The 15,591-nt window shown below is 37.1% G+C and overlaps 1 protein-coding gene across 1 annotated transcript in view; it reads right to left on the reverse strand.

Annotated features, from left to right (window-relative positions):
• Positions 1-15,591, reverse strand: part of ADCY1 (adenylate cyclase 1) — a 153,949-nt gene that overhangs the window by 63,223 nt on the left and 75,135 nt on the right. The window contains exons 4-5 of the mRNA XM_048939798.1: positions 13,159-13,270; positions 2,238-2,365 (exon numbers count right to left, since the gene is read on the reverse strand). Coding sequence (XP_048795755.1) covers positions 2,238-2,365; positions 13,159-13,270 — 240 coding nt within the window. The remainder of the gene's footprint in view (positions 1-2,237; positions 2,366-13,158; positions 13,271-15,591) is intronic.

A 15,591-nucleotide genomic window follows, 5' to 3' on the forward strand; every position in this document is an offset into this window, starting at 1 on the left:
AGAGGATGGGAGCAGCAGCTACTGCTTTCCACAGATTAAAAAAGTCTACTGAAAAACGTGTACAAGGCTTATTCTAAAACCCAATGCCTTCCTTGTAAATGTAATATAGAAGTCTTGTGCACAACATAAAGATTTAGGATCTCTTGATTATTTCAGGATTTCTCTATGCATTGTGTTATGTATAACTTCAGCTGTTATAGGGAATAAAGTGTGATTCTTTTAGGATTTTCTTATCACAGAAAATCATATATTACCATAGATTACAAAGTTTTTTGTCAGTTTTACAATGTTTATAGAGATAACGTGAGCTTATATTTAATGACGAGAATATGGATTTATTTACCCAACCCTTGAGTTTTTAAGTAAATTAACATTATAACGAAAAACACGTGGTAGAACTGAAAATGGGAATTGCTTTCATTTGTTTTAAGTACTTCTTTCATTTTTGGTTCTTCAAAATCCTCTCCAAAGACAGATCAGTGAATCCAGGTTCACTGAAATACATAAGGTTGATATGCAGAACAGAAGCATGTGGTGAAGTATTAGCTGTGTTTGAACGAAGAGCTATGACTTCCACAGAGACAGAACAACTTGCTCGTGAAAGAGATTCAGTGAACTCAGTGAGCAGATCAGTTACCATCCTCTACAGAACCAAAACCTTGCACAAGCAAGCATGGTCTACATTTGGGAAAGCATTTGCTTTGTGTGTTCACCTGCATGCATACGCATCCACACATACAAATGTATGGCATAGAAAACATGTGACTGACTCAAAACAGAAAGAGTACAGAAGGTAGAATGTTCCAAATTTAGGCATGGGAATTTTAAGAAAACGGCTTTTAAGTCTCTCTCTCGTTGACTAAATCCCACAACTTCCTACTCCAATTACCTGAGGAATAACGAATACTCGTTTTATTAAAACAAATAGATATATAATTTCCGGGGGAGGAAGTATTTCTTTGTGGTCTGATTCGCAAAGACCTAAGCATACTTTAAAATTTGTCTTTGAAATTAAGTAGAAATTAGTAAGAGTCAGTGGGAAAGACCAATACAAAGAAAGAATTTATTGAATACCTTTGGAGTGCTATTCTGTGTTAGCATATTAAAAAAAAAAAAAAAATCTATATGATACTGCAGTATGTTTCTATTTTGTTTCACATAGCACTCAAGTGTAACTGAGGAGTAACTGCAGTAGTAAAATACACATTTTGAACTCATAAACGTTAGGTTTGTTTGCTCTATAAGACCCTGTATTTCTGAATTTAATACTTTACTATAGTACTAAATTGAGATTACACTGAGGTTTATTCACTTCTACAGTGAAAGCTGTAAAACTTTGGGATTAAAGCAAGCAGAAGGAGAACCCCGAGTCAAATCCATATCCCCAGCAGCCAAAAAGAAAGAATGAGAGGTACAGCAAATAGCAACCAAACACTTTACAACATAGAACTAAGGCTCTGATGTGACATACTTTTGCAGTAAGAAGTAGACAGCATCCCAGAAGAGCAATCCCCTCCCAAATGTAATAATGAAAGCGCTGTGCTGACAAGTATTTATTTATATACAGAATTAATGACTTCTCTCTCTTCTAAAAACGCTAAAATACATGCACAGTAGTGAAGAAATCTCTTTATTCCTTCCCTCCCAAGCAATGAAATAGACATCCAGCTCTTGCTAAAAGCTCATTCACAGTTCTCTCGCATTCACTTTTTAATCTTGGTTAAAAAAAAAAAAAAAAAAAAAATTGATTAAAGTGGAGTGCTCAAGCATAAAAAAAAATCCTTATCAGCAAAGCAAGTTTCACACTACATTTCAGAAAATCAGACTAAATTTAAATGAAAGATTTGAACATGGTGCAGAAAGGAGAAAACAGCAAGCTGTCATTTTAGGAATGCAAGCACATGCAAACATATGAAACCTGCATACATCAGGACTAGCTTTGATTTTTGCATACTGGTAAGTGAAATGAACAGTGTAAATACAGAACTCAGATTCTATTATTTGTGTTAAATATCAACTGAAATATGTAATTACCCTCACAGTGAGGAAGTGGATTCAAAAATTGGTGTCTAGAATTATGATTTTTGAAGCAGTAGCTGTGACTTGAAAGCAATAGGATGCACTGTTAGGTGGGCAATGCTACCAGACACTACTGTTATTCTGAAAACACCTTTACTGAATACAACATCAAAGCTGCTACAGCACTCTTTCCCACATTCACCATGTGCAATACTTACGTGATGGTGTCAATCATATCCAATCCCATTTCAACACAGCAATGGGCATGGTCTGTTTTGGGTTGGGTTAAGCCAGATACACAATAGTAACAGTCACCTAGGATTTTTATTCTTCTGCAGTGATTTTCCTTTAATAAAAACAGAATAGGAAAAGTTTTACTGTTCACAGAAATAGTCCAATACTTACAGGAGAAAATATTCTCCAATAACACAATCATTCAGAGAATCCTTTTGCATCCACAGGAACAAATTTAGGGCTCATGAAACCTGGGTTCCTTGTACAGAGCACCTGACATACACATCTATCAATGTAAGCTGCTCCAAAAGTAATGTTATTTTATTTCCTTGGAAACTACAGCAGATACAAAGAGAACAATAACACTACCAAGAAAATTCTCAGCTACAAAACACTATTTTTCATCACAGTCACCACCATTAGCTATGCATTTTTACCACCATGAATAAGAGTCTGCAGCCATGCTCATTCAGAATGTGCACTAACGTAGGTCACTGCTGTCACAGTGGCCACTGCTGAAATGCACCACCCATCTCTTCACTGTGCTGACATCCATTTGGTCTCTATAAACACTCAGCAAGCATTGTAAATGGGTGACTTTTTTTTTTTTTTTTTTTTTTTTAAACATGGAGGAATTAAATTACACACCTTTGTTTCATTTACCCTTCTGTGTCAGACACCATTTTGTCAGGCTACCTCTCTTTTGCATAGCAACAGAATTTAATAGAATTTTGGCAGGAAGGTTCAGCCTATACTGCCACACCATCAACATCTGCCTCTGACATTATGGGCCAACTTATAAAAGGAAGCACTACTTTCATAGCAGGCCTGACTAATCTATACATATATTCTGGAGATAAGGCCCACTGATCAACACACACATAGGGTAACATTACAGTTCAGAATAAATTTTTTTCCTTGTCATTTTATCAGTTCAGCATCTGCAGTGAGACTTCATTCCTGCATCAATCCGAACCAAATATTGGGAGCCAAAATACTCAATATTAGGAAAACTTAGTATTCCAAGACAATGTGTTTATGTGTTGCACATTTGTGCATTCCTAGTATGTAACTCACAGCTTAAAATATAGCATGATTGCTGTACTGCATGACAACTTGCAGATCAGAAGAGATAGTCACTTTGTATTATCATTTAATTTATCTCCTGTTTGTATATAATGCAAGTTCTGCAGTCATACTCCTGACTAAATCACTCCCATGTTGAAAAAGCAATGGGATGTGAGAATTGCTATATCAGTCTGAGCTGAAAGTTTATTCCTGATTAAAGAACATAAGAAAATGCCTTTAACAAAGCAGTACCTTTGACTAATAAGCTACAAAGAAAAATCAACAGGTGACAGTATACAACACAGTTAGACTATACCAACTTCTAATCATTTACAATACTGTGGGAAAAAGTATAGGAATTCAGGGAATCCAATTACCACAATGGGGACTATGCCGATAAGTCATCTGCAGAACCAGTTCTTGTAAATGCGATGAGAAAGGACTAATTAAAACTATTCAACCTGCCCTCCCTACTTTTACAAGACAGACTTGCCTTCAGCAGCAGAAAAAGAAAAGATGGGGCTTTTACACTGGAAAGAAAAAAAAAAAAAAAAAAAGGATGCCCAATTATACCATTTCAGCTTCAAACAGCACATTTTCTCATCCAGCCTTCTACCTACAAGAATCAATCTGATGTAGCCACAATATCCTTTGTTCAGGCAGAGAAGAAATAACACTGGCAAAATTCATTTACATTTTTTTTTCCTCCAGGTTCACATTAATTAAGCATTAAATGCACAAGCTGTAAGCATTAAATGCACAAGCTGTAAGCATTAAATGCACAAGCTGTAAGCATTAAATGCACAAGCTGAATCAAAGAAACAAGTCATCTTTTTGGGTACACTTAACTAGCACAGAAGTCTTTCTTAAGAGAGGCTACTTAAAATTTCTTCTGTTGCACAACATGACTTTAAATATAACACTATGTGTCACTGCATATATATTAAGGAGTGTAAGCATAATTATTCCAGAAGCATTAGAACTAGGGCCATAGAGTGCTCCTGCAGTTGATGGCCACAAGCTGCCTCACCAATTTTACATGGAGATCTAATCTAGTGTTTTGAGATCCTTAGCTGAGTGGTACTGTATAAGCAAAAACTATTGATTAAAAAAATGATATGCAAACCTCAAAATCCATCCTGACACAAACAGTCTTTCCAGTACAAGGCTTTTTGACAGAAACCACTAAGATTTTATAGTAGAAATTACAACATGATACTGCCCAAAAAAAAAAAAAAAAAACCACACACTGTGGGCAAATCTAGAACAAGTAGAAAATACTAAGTAGTTAAGTCTATCCAAAATAACTTGTTCTGTCCCACAAGTCAAAAACCTCCATAAAGCTCTTCAGTATGCAGTCTGTGGAGACTCAATGACTATTCAACCCAGCAGAAAGACGTTCAGAAAAGTCCTTATCCAGCCTAGATTACTGGAATATGTATGTGTTAATTGATAAGTGTTCTTCCTGTTTCAGTGTTTACGTCCAAAATGACTCATTTCAAATTCCTTGATTTTGAGAGCACTGTTGTGCTATAGATCAGTACCTCATGTTTTACAGAGGTCGCTCCAAGAGTAAAATCTCCTACTTATTTCCACGGAAACTACAACAAATACAAAGAGCACACCACTATCCGTGAGATCAAATTCTCAGTTACAAAATAGAGCCTGTCACCTTTAAGCCGATTGATATTCAAATTAACAAAACAAATCCATGTCCTTTGTTTTGTTTCCTCAGAAACTTCCAAGCCCTTCATTCAATATTTTTCAAATTTGTGACAGTGATGAATTTAAATGTGACAGTTAAATTCTAGTCACAGATGATACACACAATGCCTGTTTAGAAACAGCAGATAATTTGCTTTTATGCACATGATAAAAAGCTCAAGAGACTACTAGAACTGCATTGGCCAGGCAGTTCACCCACCATAGTCCCTTACCAATAGATTTTTAAGCAGTTCTGCAGAACTCCTTTGGGCGCAGCTGTCAGTCTCTTGAACAGGGCTAGTGTAATGGATAAAGCTATCCAAGTAAATAACTCTTTGTTAAACAAATAAATCAAAAATAAAGTCTCAGTCAAGGATCCAAACTCAGTACATAACTTTCTGGGGAAAAAAAAAAAAACACAAAAAATAACAGTAAAAAATTGCTCTAAAAAACAACTACTCCAGGAGATATTTGCAAACTATGAGTGTTGAAGAAAGAATATGCATAATCTTTTTGGATGCTTCATTGTTGTCAAGAGCTTCCTTACTGTGGCCAGGAAGTATGATGGAGGAAGGGTCCACTGTTGTCCCTTATAGCTATATCAATAGAATCACAAAGTGGCTCGAGATGGAAGAAACCTTGAAGATCACTGAATTTCACCCCCTCTGCCACAGACAGGGATGTCACCAGCTGGATCCCACCCACATTGCCCAGGACCCCATCCAATAAGGTCTTCAATTCCTCCAGGGAAAAGGCATCCACAACGTCTCTGGGCAACCTGTTCTAGTGCCTCACCACCCTCTGGGCAAAACATTTCCTTCTAATGCTAATTCTAGACCACCCTTCTTTTGGATTAAAACCATTCTCCCTTGTCCTATTAGTCAGTTTCCCTCCCAGTTATAGACTTCCATTAAGAACTAGAAAGAAGCAATGAGGCCTCCCCGGAGCCTTCTCCAGGCTGAACAAGCCCCAAATCCCTCAGCCTGTCTTCATGGAAGAGGTGCTCCAGCCTTCTGGTCATCTTTGTAGACCTACTTTGCATCCAACAGGTCCAAGTCTTTCTACTGCTGAGAGCCCTGGGCCTGCATGTAGTTATTCTGATGGGGCCTCAAAGGATGGAAAAAGAGGAGAACAATCATCCTAGTGGCCACCTCTTTTTTTGATTTAGCCCAGGGTACAGTTGGCCTTCCAGGCTGCATGTGCATACTACTGGCTCATATTAAGTTCTTCATCCGCAAGAATCCTCAAGTTCTTTTCTGGTGAGCTGCTCTCAAGGAGTTTTTTTCTCCTCATCTGTACTCACGTCTGGGACTGGCCCTACCTAGGTGCAGTATCTTGCACTTGGACTTGTTGAACATCATTAGGTTCACACAGGTCCACTTGTCAAACTTGCCCAGGCCCCTTTGAATGGCATCCTTCCGTATGAGCTACACCACTTAGTACCAGCAAGTTTTCTGATGAGTGTGCACTTGACTCCACTGCCTGTGCAACTGAGGGATGCTAAAGGGTGCTGGTCCCAAGACAGTTTCCTGAGGAATACTACTCCTCACTGGCCTCCACCTGGACTTTGGAACATTAACTGCTACTCTCTGACTGTGGACAAACCAACCAATTCCTTATTCATCTAATAGTTCATCCTTGAAGTACAGATGCCTGCAATTTAGGGATAAGGATGTGGTGTGGGATCAAATCAAAGGCCTCACAGAAGCACGCTCAGATGGCATTGGTTAGTCTTCCTTTGTTGACTGATGCAATCATTCCACAACAGAACATCATCAGATTGGCCAGGCATGACTTGTGTTTGGTGCAGGCAAGGTCTTTCAATTGACCAAGGGGAAGATTAATGACCATGAAAAAAGGAAGTCATCACAGATGACACACTAGTGTTTTCCTCTTCAATTTCCCCTCCTCTTTTTCCCCCCCTCTATTCTAGGAGTAGAAGTTGGGCTGTGCCCTATTCCAAAGGCTTCCTCTAGGCAGCCTGCCATGCTCAGAGCAGAACCACTTGTATTAGTTAGGCAAATGGGGTCAAATTTTCAGTTCATATTAATCAGCATGGCATCTTGGGCTTTGGGAGCTACATTAAAGTATAGTAACTTTCCCTCTAATCCTCAGGGAATCAAGTCTATTTTAATGATCCAGGCCAAAAAGATTACAGTTCTTGAGAGAAGACAGTATGAAATAACTATTGGAAAAAAAAAAAAATCCCACAATCTCTAGTATTCCTCAATGACATAAAACAGTAAAATGCAATATTTATGTCTTCTCAAACCAAGAACTTCATTCCGAGGAGGTCAGTGAAACATATGGAGACTTGAATAAAGACATGATAGAAGTAACTACTGTAGCATATTTTCAGTGTGCATAGCAGGTGTGGCATATTTATCATATCACTCTAAAGGGCTATTGATCTCAATAAATCAGCTTAGTAAGCTTTCAGTTGCCCTATTAGCAAATCTATATAGTTAAATAATAAAACTGTAAGTTTATGTTACAGATACATATAAAGAAAAATTCTCAGAAAGTATTTAAAACATTCACTAAAATTGAAATCAAGTCTATTCAATTTTACATTTTTTTCCATTAGATTTGAACAGAAGTGGGCAAAATAATATTTTAGGTAACACTGCACAAATATACATATCCATACATATATGCACAGGCATGGTTTGCAAATTCACTTACACTGTCACAAGCATAAACAACATTCAGTAAGACAAATCTGAATATTCACCAAGTGAGTCAATAGTATACTACCCAGCCTGACAACAGTAGCATTGGTCCAGAAGCTGGTTTTGATGCCCTTCTTTTAAAGCATTTGAACACAACCTAACAAAAGATCTTTGAGTGTCAATACCAGTTGCCTTCATTGCTAGTCTAATCCTTATGTTACACAGATGGATAGCCAATGACACTACTCCAGACACCTTTGGAAATGCATGTATAGTGTTATGTCATTAAAGGAATGGGTAAGGACAAGTAATCCTCCTTCAGGGTCTTAGAAGGACAGGCAGCAAATTGAATGAAGTTAATCAGATGGCTTTATAGTGCAACTGAGCAATGTAATACCAAGTTACTAAAGTTCAGCAAACAGTGAGAATGCGAATCTTTTAGAAGAGATGAATTTATCCTTCTCTATCACATTTAATTCCATTATTAAACAACAAGAGATGAGTTTATATAATGCTTATACACTTATATAGAGATAAGCTTTTGAAATCTGCCTGGCCAATTAGAAATTTTATGGAATCCTCTCAGTTAGTACATGAACATTCCAGTATTTCTTTTACTCAAGTCTTGAGCTATGGGTTTAAAATCAGAAGTGATCATTATAAGTACCTTTTAATAGGATAATGCCTGCAAATCGTAACTTCAACAACCTGTAGTAGTTCTTGCACATCTCCTTGTCTCAGAATTAAAAATAATGAGCATGAGCTAACTGCAATGTTTATGTTTGATTTAACAGGACAGAGGAAGCATATTCATAGCCGTAACAGCGAGGATAGACTTAAGAAGAATAGCTTATGCAGAGTAGTAGAGATAGTGGAAAAAGAAAACAAATCTTGTTTCAGTACTGGAAGCACCACAGCAAATGTCTCAGTAGGTCCTGAATGCAGAAGACTGGCCATATCCAGATAAGCTTATAGTCTAGTAATGATTCATGAAATCATACTGAGATCCACATCATAGGCATAGCATAAGTAGAATTATTCACGATAGCAACAAAAAGCATTTTTGTTCAAATTGTTTTCGTCAGTTTTATTGGTAACTGTATAAATTGATCTGCAATAACCTACAAGATTTTAGCACACATCATCTACATATTTCCACTTCATTGCGAAGTACCTTCCTACTCTGAATGGAAACTAATCTGAAAATATAAGAAAGTTAAATTCTTCTAGTCCTTGAGAGTAAAAAATCTATTTAACAGTCAAATGATTTGTCTACTTGCAAATGAAGAAAGATCTCAGCAAGAATATTTTATGCAAAACGACTGATGAACATGCTTGTCTACTGGAAAACTTTCATTAAATATTCTTTAACAGTTTTGAGTAGAGAAATACTCAAGGAGAAAACAAACCCTACACAAATTCACTATTAAAAAAAGTTCAAGACCTAATCACTGGAAGCATCCATTCCTCTCAGTTTGCAAAAATTACTAAAAAAAAAAAAAAAAAAATCACTTGAGAAGAACTAGCAAGACATCATATCCATCTGACTAAAAAGAAAGTCATCTTCAGAAAGACTTGATGGAGATAAAAAAAAAAATCGTATTAAATGAGCAGAGCTGACTGCTCTGAGGATACACTGCTGGCCTCCATCACAGGATGTGTGGTTCAGGCTAAGAAGTCCCCCCGCCATGCATTGCTGTGCTCTGTATAGCAGATCTGCATAAGGGCACAAGACTCTAGCCAAAACTGTGTATGAAGAGTACATTAGACAGCTGAACTGTGTATCTGGGCACTTCAGTTCTACTTCTGAAGAAGCAAGATTTCTTCTGACAGGTTGTTAACCAAGCAAAGAACAGAACTCACCCAACTGGTGAAGCGTATTTCTGGTTGTACAGCATTCCTCACAAAGCAGCCTAGCTCTAAGAGGTGCTCCCTCTTCAGTGACTGGCCCTTATATGAGCTCACGGTGGCTCCAGTCTGAGTCCATCCCCTTCTGGACATGTGGAGAGCATAGGTGCAAAGAGTTAACCTGTGCTCCCTAGGCCAGCTACTCCCCTTCACCGGATGCCCAATCACCAGTTCAAGCCATGACATAACAGTTCCCCTAGCTATGAACCAGATTAAGGTGAAACAAAGTGAAACGAGCACTTCTGGAGTGTAATTAGGCATTGATCTTGATGACATACATTGAACTCCATAAATAACGTTCTGTGTGATGACTTCAGAAGGAGATTGAGTATAGATGTTCACACTGCATGTATGTGGAACTGATCCAAAGTCCTATAACACTACATCAAAAAGCAAATTATCAGCTACAAAGCACTATTTTTCAGCACAGTCACCACCATTAGCTAAGCATTTTCACCAGCTGGGAACAAAAGCCTACATTCCATGTTCTTAAAAATCTGCACTGTCAGGATTGACTCACTGTCATTGTCACCACTGCTGAAACATACCACTTGCCACCTTACTGTGCTAACATCCACTGTTTGATCTGCATAAACATTTAGCAAATGCTGGTGAATGTTTGCAAATGCCATTTTTTCAGCACTCAGGAGGAATTCAAGATTCTATGAGTCAATGATACACCTTTTCTTCATATACACTTCCATCTCAGACGCCTTTTTTTCAGACTGCACAGCAACAGAATATAGCAGAATTTTGGCAGGAACTTAAAACCTCTATTTCGATATCAGCAACACTGGCATCTGACACAAAAAAACAATGATCAGAATTACGTTCAGAGAGCGCTCATATCGTAACAGGAAGAATCAAATCTTCATTTACTTCTGTATGTACTTTAAAAATTCAATAGAAAAAAATTAAAAGGAGAGTTTTTATTGTAACCTATCTGACCTTTCAAGACACCTTTCTGAAGTGTTTGGACAGGGCACTAGCTAATCTCATTCAGGCTCCCTTTCCCCACAAAATGTTGGACCCAATGATGTTTCTGGTCCCATCCAACCTGGGCTGTCCTAAGAGTCTAAAATCAGTGAATCTAGAGAAAACAAGTACTTCAGTAACCAGACATATTAATGAATTCTGAAGCATTCAGACAGCTGTTCTCCATGTAGATTCTCCAGTGAATGTCTAGGGTGAAGTTACACTCCTGCAAGGATACAAGCACTGTCATTCATTTTTGTCTAGCATTATTTTTTTTTATATTTCTTTTCCTTCACTTGTAGTAACTAAGTTGACTAATTGACTTAAATGTTTTTAAAAGGAAGACAATGTCATATAAAAACAACTGTTTAACAATTCACTTGTTTCCTTAAGAAAGTGACCTAACAATGTTATTATGAAAATATCTTTTCTTCCTATTAAAAAAAGTACAAGCAAGCTTTTGAAAGAGTCGAAAGACAACAAGCTGAAATTCTGTCATAAACAGTTACTCTCTGAAACAGAGTACCAGCTGTATTTCAAAAGCATCAGGAAAACTGAAAAATCTAATGCCTCAAGCCATAAATTAACTTCTAAATGTTGGAAGGACAAACTCCTTTAGGATTAGACTGTCCTAGATCTCTCAAGAAGATATTTCTATGTTCCTCTGAAACACCTTTTAGAGGCCAAATTTAGAGCCATGCTGTCAAAAAGCAAAAGTGAAATTTATTCACACCAAGTGTCAAGGTGCAAAAATTCCAAGATTCTTCATGAGACTCTCAGCAAATACATATAGGATAACACTTTCTGACCCCTGGTACTATGCTTCACACAAAGTATTTCTATAGCATTTTGTTTAAACTTTTCTGTTTTAAAACATCACAGTTGTAAGACAGGACAATTGTTGTACTATAATTACCTCATCCTGAGCAGCAGCAGCACATAGCATTCATGCTCACAGATCACACTATAGGCATTGCAGGGATCATATCTATCACTTTTTTTTTTTTTTTTTTTTAAGTTCCCTGCAGTTTCTTACCTCATCATTTTGAACACTAAAAAGCACTGTTTTTAAATCAACCCAATCTTCTGTTTTGAACTAAAATGAGTATCTAGAAGTTGTTGTAACTAGGAAATCAGAATCCTTCTGAAAAAGTACAGCTCTCAGCATACTTTTTTCTGAATGCAGGAGTCAGTACAAAGCCTCCATTTACCACATTAGAAGTAAAGAAAATCATACATTGTATCTTTAATCACATCCTGATGCAGCACAGTATGAATAAGAAGGATGTGTAAATAATGACTTTCTCATGTAGCTGAAAGAATCCTGGAGAAGAATTTGGAAAGTATACAGGCTGAACAGAAAGCAATTTTTTTTTTTCTAATCTTCAATTCTGTCTCTAATCTGCTTCTTCCCCACCAAACAAAAATAGAGAATCCACCTTCATTCTTTCTGTACTCAGCGTTTAACTTACTCTTCTGCTTTTCTTGAGAAGAGGGAATGCACATCTTTTCCTCTCTGTTCTGATTTGAGCAGAGTACAAATCAAGACACAGCACTTGGGCAAAATAAAATCTACTCTGGGGAGAGAGAATAGGCCTTCCTCAGCCCTGGCCTCTTATGCAATAGAAGGCTTCATTTGCCTTTTAGAGAGGAAGTCTAGCGTCCATGAACCTCAGATCTCTTTTGGAAGATAAGTGAATTTGGACCATGTGGATGCTGCATGACAGGACTGAAGAAACTGAAGAAATATGCTCTCTAAGCTGCTGTATAGAGTCAGAAGATATGATAATTGGACAATGGAGAAGCATAACTTATGTAGAGGTGCTACTTGCCAGAAATCAGTGCTCTGAGGACTAGATCAGCAAACAGGATAGAATCAAAGAAATTTTGTTTTCTTCATTGGGAAAACACATTTTTATCTGTAATTTGAAACCACGTTTGAGAACATTTTCAGGAGCATCCATTCCTCTCATTTCTTGTAAAATGCCTATGGTATTATTAGACTTTAGGGCAAGGAACATTCAACTCAGATTTTTTTTCCTTTGGGGATCTGGCACAAATTTAAATGCAATTGTTAAAACATAAGTATCAGTAATAATATAAGTCCCATTTCGCCTACAATAGCGTTTCTGAAAAAAACTCAAAACACCAAAACAATTTCTGTGACAAGGAGTGTCACCTGCGATGAATTTATTTGAGTCTCTAGCTTCTTATCATTACAGAAAGTAATTTTACACTGTACTTTGAATAGAAATAATTTCTATTGTTTTTTCCATACAGATAAGAAATTTTAATACTGAAATATCTCTTATAACTCTAATTTTTCTGCAGCCAAGACCAACGAAGAATTCTGTTGACCTCCAAAGAAGCATTAAAAATATTTTTGAAAACAAATTAAGCTCCTTTCCTAAACATTTAGATTTACTGCTTACTCTACAGAACTTTAATAAAAAATTGAAGCATTAGAAACTTGTAACACAGACAACTAAAACAGTCTATCACAGATTTCTAACATATTTAACTCATGCATCAACATTCAGAAAGAAAATTCAAGTAGATTTAAAAAAATTGTACTTACAGTAGCTAACTCATCAAATTTGCCAAACAGCTCATTTAGCAGCTTCACCAGCTCTTGGGCAGTGCACTGTGATGCCAAACTAGTAAATCCCACAATGTCTGCAAACAAAATGCTATAAAGAAGGAAAAAACCATAAAGATATCAGTACAAAAGAAATCTTTACATCCTCTCTCTTTTCCCTCTGTATGATCAATGAAGATTAAGACATCAATGAATATTAAGACAATTACAAAATAAACAAGAAAGTTTGGCAAAGCAGATTATAATAGCAAAAAGAGAACAAAGAGAAAGCTTACCCATATCCTAGGCTTGCTTACAAAACTCCAGCAGAGTGGATCTCCAGAAGGGATCCTTCCCTACTGGTAGTCAGCTCTTAAATGGGTTTAGGAGAGGTGGAGCCAGGCTCCACACCTTCCAGCAGCACAGGTGAATTGCCTTCACCTGTGCTCCTCTAGCTGACTCATTGCTCGCCTCAGGTGATCAATCAGAGGTTCAGGCTATGACTCAGCTGTTCCCATACACCCTCTTATAGCAAGAATGGGACCCAAAACACAAACTCAAACAAGCCACATATGCTATCAAAAGTGCTGCTCAGAATAAAGCCATTATAGATCTGAAACAGTAAGCTAAATAGAGGTTGGTGCTGATACCTATTGTAGACAACCATGATAATCTCTTCAATGCCTATATGCTTATCTAATGGGTATATAGGACAAAGCACCATGTTCAAGATTTTCCCCTCTGAGTACTTCAGGAACAAAACTGCTTCTGCTCTTTACAGATGCGTTCTATTCAGCTTGATTTATCTCTCTGTACAGTTCCACAGTAAAACTGATAAACCTTGCTTGAGGCTTACTGTATACAGAAAGGCATGACCAAATACTGGAGGACTCGTACACTGTAACTCTGTGATGTGGTTTTGCTGCTCACCTATTAGGAGCCAGCATCTGCAGTGTCAGTCATGACTTCTCTGTACTGTGCTACATGGTTCAGGTAAGCGTCAACATCCCACCAATTCTCTGCAAGTTTTTAATGTCCAGAAGTTTAATCTACCTTAATAATTCCTACCTATCTGTGAGGACAAAATAACTCCAAGGAAAATAAATACTACAGTGATAGAGAACATAACAGCTATTGTGTAGATTCTGAACCTCAAGTGAACCTGGAGCTATGATCTTTAGAATTATTTAGACCCTAAGTAATTCCATAGTCTCAAACCCCACTGCAGAAAACTAATATTTTAGTTTTAGTTTAGTCAACACCTAGACAATAAATGTCAAGGAAGTCATTTGCATAAAGAAAGACAACAAGCAATCCCACCCCACATAGTCTAAGTATGTTTGACGTAGTATAAAACTTCTCTCCCAAACTGAAAATTTAATTTAAACATTACATACTACCCCTTAATATGCTCTCTGTTTAGATAAAATGACAGGTGATAACAAGGCAGAACTAAGATGTTGCTGCTTTCTCGTAACAAAGTCTGAAGTTTCCCTTGAAGCCACAAAAACAAACAAAAAAGCAATATAGTTCCCAGCTCAGCCTGTGCTTCCCTCAGTTCATTGAACCTAGCTGATAAAATCCCTTCTCTACCAGAGCAGATAAGTTAACGGATCTCAGCACAAAACTGACTAATTCTGAGTTAAAGGGCTTTAATCTAGAAACAAAGCCTGTATGTTGCCCTGTTAACCCTCAGGTCACTTTCTCCACTCTCTTCTGAGTATATTTTTTGAAACTATTATTCAAGACTTTCTTGGTACAGGGGAAAAATAGCTATTTCATTCTACGCTGTTTAAAAATGACAAAAAGACTTCTTATAATAAAATATCCAGCATTTATCCAACTTTACTTTGCAGTCATGAAAGTGAACCAGATTCATTACTTAATCACAAATCATCCTCCTAAATTACTTGAGGATTTAAAAGGTATTTGAATGTTCATTGAGATCTTTCACTCAATTTGATTTATGTCCAGTTCTCTGCTGTGTTATATCTTAATCCTTGGACAATCTATATTTTAACTTATTTTATATTTCTGCTTCAATTTACATGGCAGTCTACTTTTTTTTCCTAACCACATTAAATTAGCGGAAGTATCTCCCATGAAACCAACAATGTCCACTTACAAAAGTGAACACTAGGATTCTTTTTAGACTTTTAAAATAAAAAGAATCTGTTATCTGCTTTTAAGGTGGTTATAAATGAAAAACCCAGTCATAACATGTACACATAGAATCATATTCCTTTTCATATGAAAGGAACGTTAAAGATCACCTAGTTTCAACTCTCCTACTATTGGCAGGCGCACCTCCAAATAGATCTAGTTGTCCAGGGTCCCATCCAGCATGGCCTTGAATGCCTTCAAGGGATGGGGCATCCACAGTTTCTCTGGACAACCTGTTTCAATGCTTTGTCATTCTCTGAGTAAAGAATT

This window comes from Lagopus muta, chromosome 3, assembly GCF_023343835.1.
Source record: "Lagopus muta isolate bLagMut1 chromosome 3, bLagMut1 primary, whole genome shotgun sequence".
Taxonomy (NCBI): domain Eukaryota; kingdom Metazoa; phylum Chordata; class Aves; order Galliformes; family Phasianidae; genus Lagopus; species Lagopus muta.